The sequence below is a fragment of the Schistocerca serialis genome, chromosome 6 (assembly GCF_023864345.2).
Source record: "Schistocerca serialis cubense isolate TAMUIC-IGC-003099 chromosome 6, iqSchSeri2.2, whole genome shotgun sequence".
NCBI lineage: Eukaryota > Metazoa > Arthropoda > Insecta > Orthoptera > Acrididae > Schistocerca > Schistocerca serialis.
The window spans coordinates 326,345,565-326,360,837 of record NC_064643.1 but is presented as its reverse complement, the minus strand read 5'-3'; the positions used below and the strand labels follow the sequence as shown (position 1 = coordinate 326,360,837).

Genomic DNA, 15,273 nt, shown 5'->3' with positions numbered 1-15,273 from the left:
CAATACGAGACTGGTATAGAAGCGAGAACCGATAGAGGTACTCAAAGTACCCTCCGCCACACACCATCAGGTGGCTTGCAGAGTAGGGATGCAGATGTAGATGCTGCCACATAGTGCACTGTGACAACTTGGGAGAGGGCAAGGCAGGGCACACATCATGAGCAACGCTCACCCGAACAGACATGTAAGGACAGTTGAACTACTTGTACACTAACTTGCTTACTCACTATCACTCTTCATTACAAAACTACTGATATCCGAGTGCTGCTGCAGGTAACAGCTAGTCTAAAACATGTACAGTATCTTAATGCAAGTTAAAAAATTTTATTTAAAGACTCTGTACAAAATGAATGGTGGGTGTGACTATTTCCCATCTGTTTAGCAATTTTGTCACTGGATAATATTCTATAAGATATTGTCAATTGTTGTTGACATTCACTTGTACATTTTCTTTTGGTGAGGTATACCTTATAAAGTGAAATAATGTGTACCGTATTTACTCGAATCTAAGCCGCACTTTTTTTCCGGTTTTTGTAATCCAAAAAAACCGCCTGCGGCTTAGAATCGAGTGCAAAGTAAGCGGAAGTTCTGAAAAATGTTGGTAGGTGCCGCCACAACTAACTTCCGTCGTCGAATATATGTAGCGCTACGCAGGCATGCTTCGCAGGCACAAAGCCAAATACTGGCACCAAAACCTCTGCGTCAGTAAATAAATTAAAAAAAGGTGGAAGACGAGCTTTTTTTTTTCTCCGCCCCGAGTTTCGACCACTGCATTTTCATACATTATCCAACGAAGTAAATACAAATTCCGTATTGTTCCTCTTCGAACGTAGCAGCATTTCAATGTACTATGAAAATCCGACTGGTAAGACTGTTTGGGATATTTATCAATATGGCCAACTCTACTTTCTGAATTTTTTCCTAACTGTGAGAAGAAATGGTTGCTAATAGGAACTTTTATGAATTGTGAATCACATGCAGTATTCTCTTCACCATAAGAATAATACGAATATAAACAGTTTGCCATGTATTCTTTCGTGTTTGCTGCTATCTCATTTAAATCCTGTCCGCCTAATAAACTACGAAACTAGAGTGAGACAACAGCAGACGCGGAAGAATACACATACCATGTCATGTTTATATTCGTATTATTCTTAAGCCCAATAGTGATACAGTCAGAAATGAAGCACGGCAATTGACTAGATTTTTAAATCTAAGATGACTAATTTCTTTGCATAATGTAATGTACTAAAGAGGCGCCTGCAAAGATTTTCAAACGGAAAAAATTTTGCCAAATTCTCGTTCAGAACATCATTTATCATACGCAGTCTATTATTTGGTTCTTGTTGATCATTATCAAAAAAAGCAGCAGTGTAAGTAGCAACAAATAGCAGTCTTTTGCCATTGTTTCGCTAATGAGATGATTCCTCTCTTTGTTTTTTTTTTAATTGTAAGCGGCGGTAGCGTGCACAAAAGCAAGCCATGCCGCAAGCGGCGACAGGCCGTAAACCCTCATTTTCAGAATGCGACAAACAATGCATGACACAGCACAGTAATGCATTTTCAGCTTTGAGTGACGGAAACACCTATAACAAAGAGAACTGCACTTGTCAGATCAAAGAAAAATAAGCAATCAATTCAAACCAGACGAAGCACGTGAAAAAGGAAGGGTACCCGTATAAAGACGGACGGAGCGCCTGACGCATAACAACGGCTACCTAGTAAAGCTTAACTACTAAGCTTACGACTCGAACCAAACTACTACAGCTGTATCGTCATTCATTCAACCTAAATTGTGTCTCATATTACAATGGACCAACTTTGTTTCGATTTGAAAGTGAAGCCTAAAACTTTTATCTCCCCTTGAATTTCGAGTCTCAGATTTCAGGTGCGGCTTAGATTCGAGTGCGGCTTAAATTCGAGTAAATACAGTAATTGTGGAACATTGTGTTTTGTAATTACCATAAAGGTGCTTCTGCACAATTTTCACAATAGAGGATATGTCTATATACCTAAAACCAGTTAACTTTCGCAAACTATTAACATAATGTTAAATTTTATTCCAGGGTGTGAAATAGTGGAGAAGTAACATTATTTATTCGTAAATAAAGAAAGCTGATACACAAATCTTTGAAGGCCTTTGATGAACATCAGACTGGTCACTTGAGAATTATATAAAATACCAAAAATTTCAACTTTCTGCTGTAATCCTAATGGAAAGGTCAAAAAAACCATATGAAAAAAATTTTCCTGTTTCCCAATGGATGACAGGAAAAATTTTCACAAGCAGATTTTGGTATAATACGTCTAGCACAGAGAATGATGATCTAGTGTGTTCTGAGGTCAAGCAATAAAGTAAAAAAAATGTTTAAGTTGTAGTGACGTACAATACATTGTGCCAGTGCAGCCCTAGAAACTTTGAATGCTTCTTTGCAGTGTGTTGGTGAATGAACAGTTAAGAAAAAAACGACTATGTAAGGCAAAGCACCATTAGAAAACTAACAAAAGTAACTTCAGCAATCCTAAGAAAAGTATAGATGCTACCTTCTGATGAAGTTATATGGTCATTCAGGATCAGAGATGACCGTTCACATGAAAGAGAAATTTAGTGCTTGCACATTTATATGTACACAGATGGAATTTCCCACAATTTTACATAAAAGCTGGAATGTTAAGGTGCTTCAAGAGGAATTTAACAAACTACATAGCTAGAAAAGTAAAAGATTTGGTGAAGGTCTAGGGTATTTGGTCTTATCCTAATCCAAAACCTAGTAAGCCTCAAACAACTACTGATTTTGTAAAAAACTTGTATTGTTCTGATGAGATAAGCAGGTCAATGCCTGGTAATAATGGAGATAAAATTCAGGAGCAAAAATGATTAGTTTTAAGTAATCGGAAAGAAATTTTTGTATAGTTCGAAGACAACTACCCATATCTCCACAACGGCTTTTAGAAGTTTGCAGAGCTACAACCCAAAAACTGTATTTTAGCGGGGAGTAGTATAGAGAGCAAGAGCATCTGTGTACATCTCACCAAATTTCAAACTTATGGTGTCTGGTTGTAATATTTCTCAGCTGACGACAGATGGTGATAGTCCGATGGAAAACAACAAACACTGCATTTCAAAAGCTGTGTGTAGACCAACATTACCTGCTTGCCGCAGAGAGAATAGAGCACACACAGAGACATACCGACAATCTTTCTTTCCGCAGACAATACGAGACTGGAATAGAAGGGATTTACAAGCATTCTTGGATACTAATGTACTTACAAACAACAAGTCTCTGTTGATTGTACACCTCTAGAAACTGTCATGAAATCCTGTGACAACTTTTTTGACAGATTAAAATAATCTGCGTATTTCCTTTGTGACCAGTCAATAATCAACTTCCCACAAAAACAGTGAAAAACAAGCTGAGAGAAGGTTATTTTACTGAGAACTGGACATTTGTTGTATAGGAAGAAGTTCCAGGCTACCACTGGACAAACAAACAGGCAATAATTCATCCCTTTGTAGTTTAATACAAGGATGGTGACGACTTTAGCACACAAGCCTTACCAAACCAGAATGCCTCACATGACATTGTTGCTGGGTGTCTGTTGCAGTCATATTAGATACACATCCAAACAATATATACTACTTCTCTGACAAGAGCTCAGTATGACAGTAGAAAGGATTTCATCAACTTGTTGCTATTGTGAAGAAAATTTCTATATTAATGCCCAATGGCATTTTTCAGCCACCTATCATGGTAAAGGTGCTAGTGATAGTGTTTGTGGAAGTGTCAGGTGACTGACTGCTCAATCAGGTCTGCAATGACCACACACTTGTCAAATCATGACAACCACGCAACTTTCTGTGTTTGCCAAAGAAAACGTACAAGGGATCAATTTCAAGTACACAACTATGGAAGACTATTAAAAATGAAGAATTGAGAGTTACTTAGAGATCTGAAAAATGCTGCACAATTGTGGAGATGCAAAACCTTCACACTTATTCCCCTAAGCAAAATGGAACTGGTGATAGCTGTTGCCACTGAGCCAATATTATTTGGCAACATCAAAGGATATACTGCTTGTGAATATAGTGGAAACTGGTAATTAGCCTGTCTAGCTGGAAAAATCAGGAAAAGGAAGAAATTACAGCTTCTTACATCCACAAGGACCATCCACACCTTTCACATTCCCCAGTCATACAGACATTCTTTCGAATAAGCAGCATGGAAGTAAACACTATCTTGAACCCTCAAACTGCTATAGGGCAAAAATATACGAGTACATTATTCCGTGCATAGGACATAGACAAAGATGAAATGGGATATATGATACTACACGAAGAATTTGGCAGAGCACTGAAAGACCCAAGTCTCAACAAGGCCCCGAGAGTAGACATCATTTCATTAGAACTACTGATAGCCTCCTTGGAAAAGCCAGCTGTGACAAAACTCTACCATCCGGTGAGCAAGATTTAAGAGACAGGCGAAATACCCTCAGACTTCAAGAGGAATATAATAATCCCAATCCCCCCCCCAAAAAGCAGATGTTGACAGCTCCATGAAAATCAATATTCTCGCACCAAAAAATCATGTTTTCTATGCTTTGAGCACTCATTACTCAATAAGCCTTTATCAGAAAAATTGTTCTGCACTACTATATATGAATACTAGATGTGTACCCTAAATCCAAGAAAATCTTGCTTTCTTTTGTTGGTTTGACCTGTACCTGTACCAAACCCGTGATTGTTGGGAGTGGATGAATAAATATACAGCACTCTACTACATCCAACAGTACAGCAACTGCTTATCTTACCTCACAGACATTATAATCTGATGAATCCAGCATCTGGCACAACGCAGGCAACAGATCAGGCCAAGCTGTAAGCTCCCCTTTAGAGGCAATAGTAGTGATAAGGATGCCAACAGTTGCTCGAATTAGAGGGCTTGGATCACCCACCGCTGACAGGCATTCCTGCTTTATAAACTCTGTCACTTCCGGCAAGAATTTATGATAATGGGCTTTCACATTATTTTTCAATATCAGCCCACTGAGTGATCTGGTTGGCTCATCTGCAAACATGAAACAGGAATTGTATGCAACATATCCATTAATATTATACAATCTAAACACATCCAACTTTACAGCCATATCCAACATGAGTTCTGAGTTGTTATTAAATTAACACTACCAGTGGAATCACAAATCACAATATCTTCTCTCTCTCTCTCTCTCTCTCTCTCTCTCTCTCTCTCTCTCTCCCCCCCCCCTCCCCGAAATACTACTTGTCACAGTGCCACCTCCCTTGATATTTGAGTGGTCACATTAACGTTTACTTTTAATTGTTATTCTGATTTTTCCTGTCTTTTAAACTATTTCTCTTCCACTGTACAGTTTTTGCCTATTTACATCCTCAAACAGTTTTGCTTCACAAATGTTCATTCAAACCTCTACTTCAATTAACTGTGGTGACAACAGTTGCCTTTACCACTTCTATCTTCCAGGTTATCAATCTCATTTGCTACTGCCATTAGTTGTTCTCTTATGTTGTACTGTGCCACACTTTCCTGTGATTTTCCTGACTTCCCTCTTTAACGACTGAATAACCTAATTTCCTCTAAGCCTTTCCTTTCTCTTCCTATAAGGCATTTATTTCTTTAACAGGACTTTCTAAGACAATTTAAGAAAATTTCTTCACTCCCTTTTGCCAAAAGATCAAATATATTGACAAAATTGGCAAAACTATTTTCTTCAGTAACATTTATGCTGGAGTTCTGTGTACTTCCTTTTTAATATACGTAAATTTATTTATTTATTTTTGTAAACAGAGTCCTGATAGAAAAACTTGAAAACAGGGCAAAATATGTTTCCAGTTACTCTTTAAAAGTTACAGCCTGCATTTGGAATTATGACATTTTTTTGTATTATTATCCATACATTTAACTTGCAAAGACAATGAGAAAATTTCTCAACCTGGTACACAGAAGGTGATTTTGATAAAATTTTCTTTTTGCGAGAGTGGTACTTGTTACATAATAACGTGTCCAAAAGCTTCACAACAATTACAAACTTTCTCATGCGCCTATTGACCACGCAACACATCAGCCACATTGAGCCTTGTTTACACGTACAGGATGCTCGGATACAGGTTGAAAAGCTTGGAAGAGTGTTATAGAGTAGATTGTGCTGAGAAATAATTGTTAAGAAAAAAATTTGATACATTGCATCATTTATAAGTTAATTAGCTTTTAAGTTAGCCAAACAGGCTGTTGTGTGCACAAATTCAAGCAACCTGTCAGACAGTGTCACCAAACGTTTTCTTCATTTGGTTTCCTAAAACCTAACAAAAGAGTGATACAAAAATTGAACACGGGAAGGTAGTAAGGGTCAAACCCAAGAAAGGCTGAGCAGTCTTTTGCACAACCATCTACACTACGATAACTACTGACACTAATTCTACCTATCAGTCTACTTTAATTTGCGTGCTCAACAGCTTGATTGGTAATGAATTCTGAAATAGTGCAATGCATCACATTTCTTTATTTACAATCACTTCTCAGCATAACCTCTTCTGCAACACCCTTACAAGCTTTTCAGATTGTTGCTGACCACCCTGTAAAAATTAGCAAATTTTATCTCTAACAAGCATCTTGTAAATGTCTCAGATTTTTAAAAAGCTTACTATACAGGGTCAATACACAGCCTATGTAAATACTCAGCTTTACCTTCTGATGTGAGTTTTGTGAGAACAAAAATCAAGTAGTTGTTGAAGTCGGGAAATTTGTTTAATTCCTCCAATTTCTGTATATAAATTAAGGACAAATATTTCTTTGTTTGCTAGTAATAACACACAACACTGAATGTATATTCTACAGTACACCAAGTAGCATACCTCTACACCTACATACATACTCCACAAGCCACAGTACACTATGCGGTGGAAGGATACCCGCTACCACAACTAGTCGTTTCATTTACTGTTCCACTCAAAAATAGAGTGAGGGAAAAGACTGTCTATATGCCTCCACATGAGCTCTAATTTCTCTTATCTTCGTGTCCTTACAAGAAATGTATGTTGGTGACAGCAGAATCGTTCTGCAGTCAGCTTCAAATGCCAGTTCTCTAAATTTTCTCAGTAGTGTCCCTAAAAAAGAATGTCACCTCCGGAGTCAGCTTCAAATCCCGGTTCTCTAAATTTTCTCGATAGTGTTCCTGAAAAAGATTGTCGCTTCCCCTTCAGGGACTCCCATCCGAGTTATCGGAGCATCTCCATAATACTTGCATGTTGCTCGAACCTACCAGCGACAAGCCTCTGCAAGCTTCAATGTCTTCCTTCAATCCGACCTGGTGTGGATCCCAAGCAAGCTAACAGTACTCAAGAAGAGATTACACTAGCATCCTATATTTGGTCTCCTTATATATGAACACCACTTTCCGCAAAGGCTCCCAATACACCAAAGTTGACCATTCGCCTTCCCTACCACAGTCCTCACAGGCTCATTTCCTGTTACGGAGACCTGGCTGAAAATTACTTACAAGTTTGTGACACCCACCATCGGTAATGCTGAAATTCAATATGGTGTTGGCCACCCTTAGCCTTGATGACAGCTTCCACTATCGCAGGCATACATTCAGTAAGGTGCTGGAAGGTTTCTTGAGGCATGGTAGCCCATTCTTCACAGAGTGCTGTGCTGAGGAGAGGTATCAATGTCAGTCGGTGAGGCCTGGCAGAAGATGCCGTTCCAAAACATCCCAAAGGTGTTCTATTGGATTCAGGTCAGGACTCTGTGCAGGCCAGTCCATTGCAGGGTTGTTATTGTAGTGTAACCACTCTACCACAGACCATGCATTATGAACAGGTGCTGGATAGTGTTGAAATATACAATCGCCACCACCGAATTGCTCTTCAACAGTGAGAAGCAAGAAGGTGCTTAATACATCACTGTCGGCCTGTGCTGTGATAGTGCCATGCAGAACAACAAGGGCTGCAAGCCCCCTTCATGAAACACACGACCACACCATAACATCACTGCTCTGAATTTTACTGTTGGCACTACACACATTGGCAGATGACCTTCACCGGGCATTTGCCATACGCACACCCTGCCATCGGATCGCCTCACTGTGTACCGTGATTCGTCACTCAACGTTTTTCCACTGTTCAATAGAGGCATTGTTTGGCATTTACTGGCATGATGTGTGGCTTATGAGCAGCTGCTCGACAATGAAACAAATTTTCTCACCTCCTGCCTAACTGTCATAGTACTTGCAGTGGATCCTGTTGCAGTTTGGAATTCCTGTGTGATGCTTTGGATAGATGTCTGCCTATTACACATTATGACCCTCTTCGAGGTTGACCTTTACGCTTTTGTGTTGTACACATCCCTTCACGTTTCCACTTCATTATCACGTCGGAAACTGTGGACCTAGGGATGTTTAGAAGTGTTGAAATCTCGCGTACAGACGTATGACATAAGTGACACCCAATCACCTGACAACATTTGAAGTCCGTGAGTTCCGCGGAGTGCCCCATTCTGTTCTCTCACAATATCTAATGACTACTGAGGTCGCTGATATGGAGTATCTGGCACCACAATGCACCTAATAAGAAAAATGTACATTTTGGGGGATATCCGGATACTTTTGATCATAGTGGACATTCAAATGGTGTGACTGTGTCAAACAGGACACTACTAATGTTGTATCTGAACATTACAGGTTTGTTTTTCCTAATCATCGTCATTAACTTACATTTTTCTCTACTTAGAGCTGTCTGCTATTCATCACGCCAACTAGAAATTTTGTCTGAGACATCTTTCATCATTCTACAGTCACACAACTTCAACACCTTCCTGAACAACACAGTATCATCAGCAAACGACTGCTGATTGCAGTCCATCCTGTCTGCCAGATCACTTAAACAGAAACAATAGTGGTCCTATCACACTTTCCTGAGGCACTCCTGCCCATACCATCATCTCTGATGAACACTCACCATCAAGGACAACATACTACATTCTATTACTTAAGAAGTCTTCAAGTCAACTATGTATCTGGGAACTTATTCTGTAAGCTCATACTTTTGCTAAAAGTCTGAAGTGGAGCGTTGTGTCAAATGCTTTTCGGAAGTCCAGAAATATGGAATCTGCCTGTTGCCCTCTATCCATAGTTCGCAGTACATCATGTAAGAAAAGGGTAAGGTGAGTTTCACACAACCAATGCTTTCCAAAACCGCATTTATTCATGCACAGAAGCTTTTCACCCTAAGTAAATTCATTTTATTCACAATTAGAATACATTCAAGAATTCTGCAGCAAACCAATGCTAAGGATATTGGTTTGTAATTTTGCAGTTGGATTCTTTTACCCTTGTTACTAACAGGAGTCATCCACACTTTTTTTACAGTCACTTGGAGCTTTGCGCTGGGCAAGAGATTAGCAATAAATGCCAGTTAAGTAAGGGGCCAATGCCGAAGAGTACTCCTTATAAAACCGAATTTGGATTCAATCTGGACCTGGTGACTTACTTGGTTTCAACTCTATCTACTTACTTCTTTATGCCAGGGATGCCTATTATTCTGTCCTTCATGTCTATGTGATCGTCAAAGGGCAGTATGTTTGTACAATTCTCCTATTAAACGCAAAATTTAATACTTCAAATTTTGTTTTGCTATTTTCAACTGCTACACCACACTGGTCAACAAGTGACTGGATGGGAGTTTAAACTCACTTGATGATTTTACATAGGACCAGAAATTTCTCAGAATCTCAGCCAGATCTTTTGCTAAGATATTGTGGTGGTAGCTGTATGCTTCATGCATGGATCTTTTCACAGACACTAACCCTTGCATGTCCTAATTTGATCATTCCCTTTTGAAGTTAGAATGCAACAGCCTTTCCTCCACCATAATCTTCCAGACCACGGTGGGTCTTTCCTGTCCTTAATCCACTTACAATGCACATAATTCTCCAAACCATGATTTACAATCTGTTTAAACTTTGCCCATAATTGTGTCGTAACTAACTGACTGACATCAATTCATTGTCTATGTGGGATGCTAACAACTATCTGCTCTTTCTAGCAGAAACACTCTCCTATCGTTATTTACTGGTTTATTAACTTTCATAACCACAGTTGCTATAATGACACCATGACTGCTAATCCCTGCCTCTACAGTGATCCTGTCGACAAAGTACAGCCAACAGGTTGCTACATATTTCAGTTGTGTGTGGACTGCTGAACTGGCAGCTCGAAACAGTTTTCGGAAAACTGTTCAACAGTACTTCATACGGCTGTCTGTCTGTCTGTCTGTCTGTTCCCCCTGCAATGAATCCTCCTCCTCTGTCCACCCCTTCCTCTTCCCCCTCTCTGTACATCCCCCTTTCTCTGATGACTTCATCCTTCCCCTCTCTATCCATCTTCCCCCTCTGCTTATCCATGTCTACACCTGCAAGGCATGCCAATACTACCTGCACATGTCCATTATGCAAGGCAGCCTATCAATCACTAGTAGGAAAAATCTTTTTGCCCCATCTCCACCCCTATGGTAGCATGGAGGTTCTGACTGGACAGTGCTGATTCTCATTTAGCTAGCATACCACATTTCGGTGGAAATAGATTCAGTGGTTTTAGACGAGATGCTGAACATGACGCTATTTTATGTACAGACAGGTTGTTGAATGGTTGAAAACTTAAACTTATTAAGTTATCTTGGTAGCAAAATCAATAAATCTCTTAACAGTAAAGTGATAAGAACTACAGTAAAGTAATAAGACCAAAATGGAAACAGGTTGTATCGCATGCCATTTGCTATGTGAGCATTCTCAGTGCCTGCTTATTTTTTATGTAAACCAGCAGCATAGTTTTGTCATTTTCACCCACAGGAACGGGAGTGGAATAGAGATGGACCAGAATGTTGTGTAGGTTGGACCAAGAACAAACCAATGGCATCCTTATGCCATTCCCATTACATAACCACAGGAGTATTATTGCTGTGGAAGAACAGATGCAAGGCCTGCCCGACTCACCCACCAAGTACTTCCTACTCCAGTCCTGCCAGGTGCTTATCCTATTCCACCAGAGACACAGCCATCAGTGCAAGCAGCCATGTCATATAGCAACTCTCCTGCGATCAGAGCACAGTTTTTTTATGATGGTATGACAAACCTGCTATCCACTAGAATGAATTGTCACTAACTGTGGCCAAGAACAAAGCTCAGCATGCAGCAGCACAATACACTGTTGAGTGCTACATATTCATATTCAAATCCAAATCCAATGGATGCTTCACAGCCTATCCCATATGGATCCTTCCCTCCACCACCAGCTTTTCTGAATTACACAGATGGAAGTTATTCTTCGCTCCCGCAATCCTCCTGGCCTCAATCTCCACTAACCCACAGTCCTCACAACTTTGACCCCATGGTCTCTCCTTCCTTTGCCCTGTCATTCCCAATAGATCAATGCAATTTTCATCACGTGCCACACCTCACCAGCTCCGGCATCCATGTAGCACATGCCTAGCCCATGCACCTACGATCCCTCCCTTCCAGATTCCTTGCCAGCACACCTATCTCCCTCTAAGCCAGCAGTTACCTACCCCAACCATTTTTCCTGCCTCTAGCTACCCCCCCCCCCCCCCCATCCTAGTTCACCTCCCAAACTCCAATCCCATTAATAGTGTGACACCCAATGAAATGCACACATTAGAATTCACTGTAAACAAGAAATGTTGTGAGTTATAATATTGGTGGCATAACTGTTCCACATCCGCAAGGTCATTATACGATCATCATCATTAATACTGTTGTCTCAATATTGTGTGATCTGTTTACATGCAAATGATGAAATACAGTACACTATCGCACCTTTGCAGCGCACTGATGCTTCCATAATAATAAGTCAAATTCTTCGTTTGTGTAGCCGCAGTATCAGTGGCTGCTGGATAAGTTTTTCATTAATTCTAGTACTATGCATGCAAATGCTGAAATTAGTTTCTTCCATCACAACACGCTTAGTCATACTTAGTTAAAACTTCATAACAGAGGGGATTGTTCATATGTTTCTTGCTTGTAATAAGAATCTGATATCTGCATGCGTATTTTCGCCTTCGGCACTGAGGCTGCAAATAAAGAATGACCAAGAAAATGTATCATAAGTAAAATTCACTGTAAATGTACAAGCAGAGAATGCACCCACTTGTAAGAGACTCGATCGAAAGCTTCCATTGACAAGTTTCAATTAACAGATATATGTAAGGTGACATAAAATGTAATTTAGCACTTCCATGTACAATATCGTATTGATATGTCAATCAATGCACCAATTTTTATGTATCTAGTAATCCACTGTGAACACTGAAACATGTCAAACAAGACTGACTATTAGGGCAATATTTTTTGGACATCCAACTCCACTGACTACTGGCAACCATGCAGTGGTATGGAGCAAGGGAAAGGACTGTCTCCCCCCCTCCCCACTCTTTTCAACTGCTTACCCTACATAGTACTGCCTTCATAAAACAACTACAGCAGTTTATAGCTACCCTGAATTACAACCTTAAAAGTGCTGCCCACTACTAGGGGAAGCTACATCTCACTTGATGGCATTCCAAGTGGTCACATAAGCACCTTCATGTCTGGAAGTGTTTCTCATATCATTCTGTTAAAACTGGAAGTGTGTTTTCATTCCCACACAAAAGATACTGGCTGCCTGTATACAGCTATAAGCAAACAATGATATACAAGGACACAAGACTTTACAGTAGACTCCCTCTGCCTTTTGCAATTTAAGACAACGATGAACATTTTTGTGGCCACATTTAATCACATGTCAACATCCTCTAAATGAAAAAAAAAAAAAAAACTGCACCATCTGCCTTAAGGGGACTCGTACCGCCCAAAATGACAAAATTTGACATTTTTACTTTTATGCACATTATGAAAATATGGATGTTTATGCTTAATTTGGTGTTGGTTTTATTGAAATATTCAATTATTTACTATTTTAAATAAATATTTGAAAATAATTATGCAATGACATTTCCGAGAATTTTGTTTTCCCTCATTTCGCATATTGGCATTTTTCTCTGGAACTATATAGTCTAGAAGGCTGAGGTTTCTTTTGTTTTGTAGAGAACTGTCCATTTCATAAGTTGCCTACACTGGCGGTACTTCGCAGTAAACTCTTTGAACTGTACATTTGTTTGTTTTTGACAACAACAGTTATCCACTAGCCGCATTTTAGTTTCTGTGTTAGTTTTTGTCATGACTAAACCAAAAGGAGTGTTTAAAAAATACGAAACAAAGGAAACAGATACTACAGAACAAATATAGCAGCAGTAAAAACAGTGGTTAGTGCCATGGGCGTGACAATTTGGTTGTAAATAGTGACAGTCCTCCTACCACCGCGAGCACTTCCAAGAAAAACCTGCTGGGTAATGATGTAAAATAAACTGCTGCTTCAGACAGTGAAACGAACTGCCATATCATTATTAATCTCCACGTAATTATTTCAGCTTTGTGTGAAACAGTGTGTTGTCGTGTATGTGGAGGGGAACTGAAATTTCTGAACAGCTATCTCAACACAATGGTCTGGTGTGCACTTTACAAATAATGTGTTTGAACTGTAAAAGCGAAAAGACTTTCAAGACTTCAGAAGTAAGCGTAAAGAATGGACTTTTTGACACTAATCTAAAATACTTCTATGGACTTAGATGCATAGGAAAAGGCCATTACGCTGGTAAGGTTCTTTGTGGCTTGCTGAACCTCCCTAGTCCACCAACAAAATCTATCAAATACAACTCCCATAGTAAGAAGTAGTGTCAAGGCATGTGCTACGGAGTCAATGACTACAGCAGCAGAGCAGAATGTAGCAGGAAATGGTAGTTCTGACATAGCAATATCATTCGACGGATCCTGGCAAAAAAGAGGTTTCCAGTCACAGAATTCATGTGCATCTATTATCACCATCGAGAATGGGAAAGTGTTGTGTGTTGATGTGTTGACCATGTACTGTCAGGGTTGTAGGCAAGCAAACTAAGCATGAAATGAATTGTCAGAGAAACTATGAAGGAACCAGTGGAGGGATGGAGGTTGCTTCTGCAGTGAAAATGTTCCAACGTTCCCAGCATGACCGTGCTGTTCGCTACATGAGGTTTCTTGAGGATGGAGACTCACGATCGTATAAAGCAGTGGTGGAGAGTAAACCCTATGGTGATTTGTCAATTACAAAACTAGAGTGCATTAATCATATGCAAAAGAGAATGGGCGCGAGACTACATAGACTCAAACAGCAGTTGGGAAGTACCAAGTTATCTGACGGTCTAAGTATAAGACATCGACTGACTGATAAACAAACTGATCAGATTACACAATATTATGGTACGGCTATTAGAAGTAACAGAGATAATTTAAATGGTATGAAGAGAGCTGTTTGGGCAATTTATTTTCACAAGCTGTCTACAGATACTGAACCAATACACAACCTGAGTTCCACTGAATGGTATAAATACTTGAAGGCAAAAGAGGAGGGTAAAGTAGACACTGTCTCGCACAAGATTACTATACCAAATGTTGTTATGCTTGCCATGAAACCTGTGTTTAGGATCTTGCCCAACCAGAGCTGTTGAAGAAATGTCTCAAGGGCAAAACACAAAATGAAAATGAATCATTAACAATGTTGTCTGGTCAATGATACCAAAAAATGTGTTTGTTGGAAGGTCTGTCTTTGAACTTGGTGTTTTGGATGCTGTTCTTACTTTTAATGATGGCTATTCTGGAAGACTACAGGTTTTGGAATATCTTGGCATTCATAAAGGTTACAAAACCACTAAAAGTGTGATGGACTTTGACCAACTGCAAATCATAAGGGCAGAGATTGCAACAAACAATGTCAAAAGAAGCCAGATCCAAGAGGAGGGCAGCACTGGGTGAGGAAGACGATGGAGGAGATGATGACTACCACCCAGGAGAATTTTAACGTATTTTTTATGTATCAGTTGGCTGTAGATTAAAATTTTTTCTTTAAACGCAACTTTCTTAACGTGACATTTTTCAGTATAAAAACCCCCTTTTCTTGGAAACTTCTGAATCTACATCAATGAATTATTTACCACATGACAGATAGTACGATGATGATGTAGCTCTACTTTAGTAGTATTTACTGTAATAGTTACAATTCAAGAAATTAAAATTGTGAAAATTTACACAAAAAAATTATGTTTAGGGAAAAAATAATAACTTTTTCCCAGTTGTTATTTTAAAGTGATTGTAGACTAAT

The 15,273-nt window shown here is 39.4% G+C and overlaps 1 protein-coding gene across 1 annotated transcript in view; it reads right to left on the bottom strand.

Annotated features, from left to right (window-relative positions):
* LOC126483606 (transportin-1) overlaps positions 1 to 15,273 on the bottom strand; it is a 160,505-nt gene that overhangs the window by 139,339 nt on the left and 5,893 nt on the right. Inside the window, exons 3-4 of the mRNA XM_050106641.1 lie at positions 6,720 to 6,795; positions 4,810 to 5,066 (exon numbers count right to left, since the gene is read on the bottom strand). Coding sequence (XP_049962598.1) covers positions 4,810 to 5,066; positions 6,720 to 6,795 — 333 coding nt within the window. The remainder of the gene's footprint in view (positions 1 to 4,809; positions 5,067 to 6,719; positions 6,796 to 15,273) is intronic.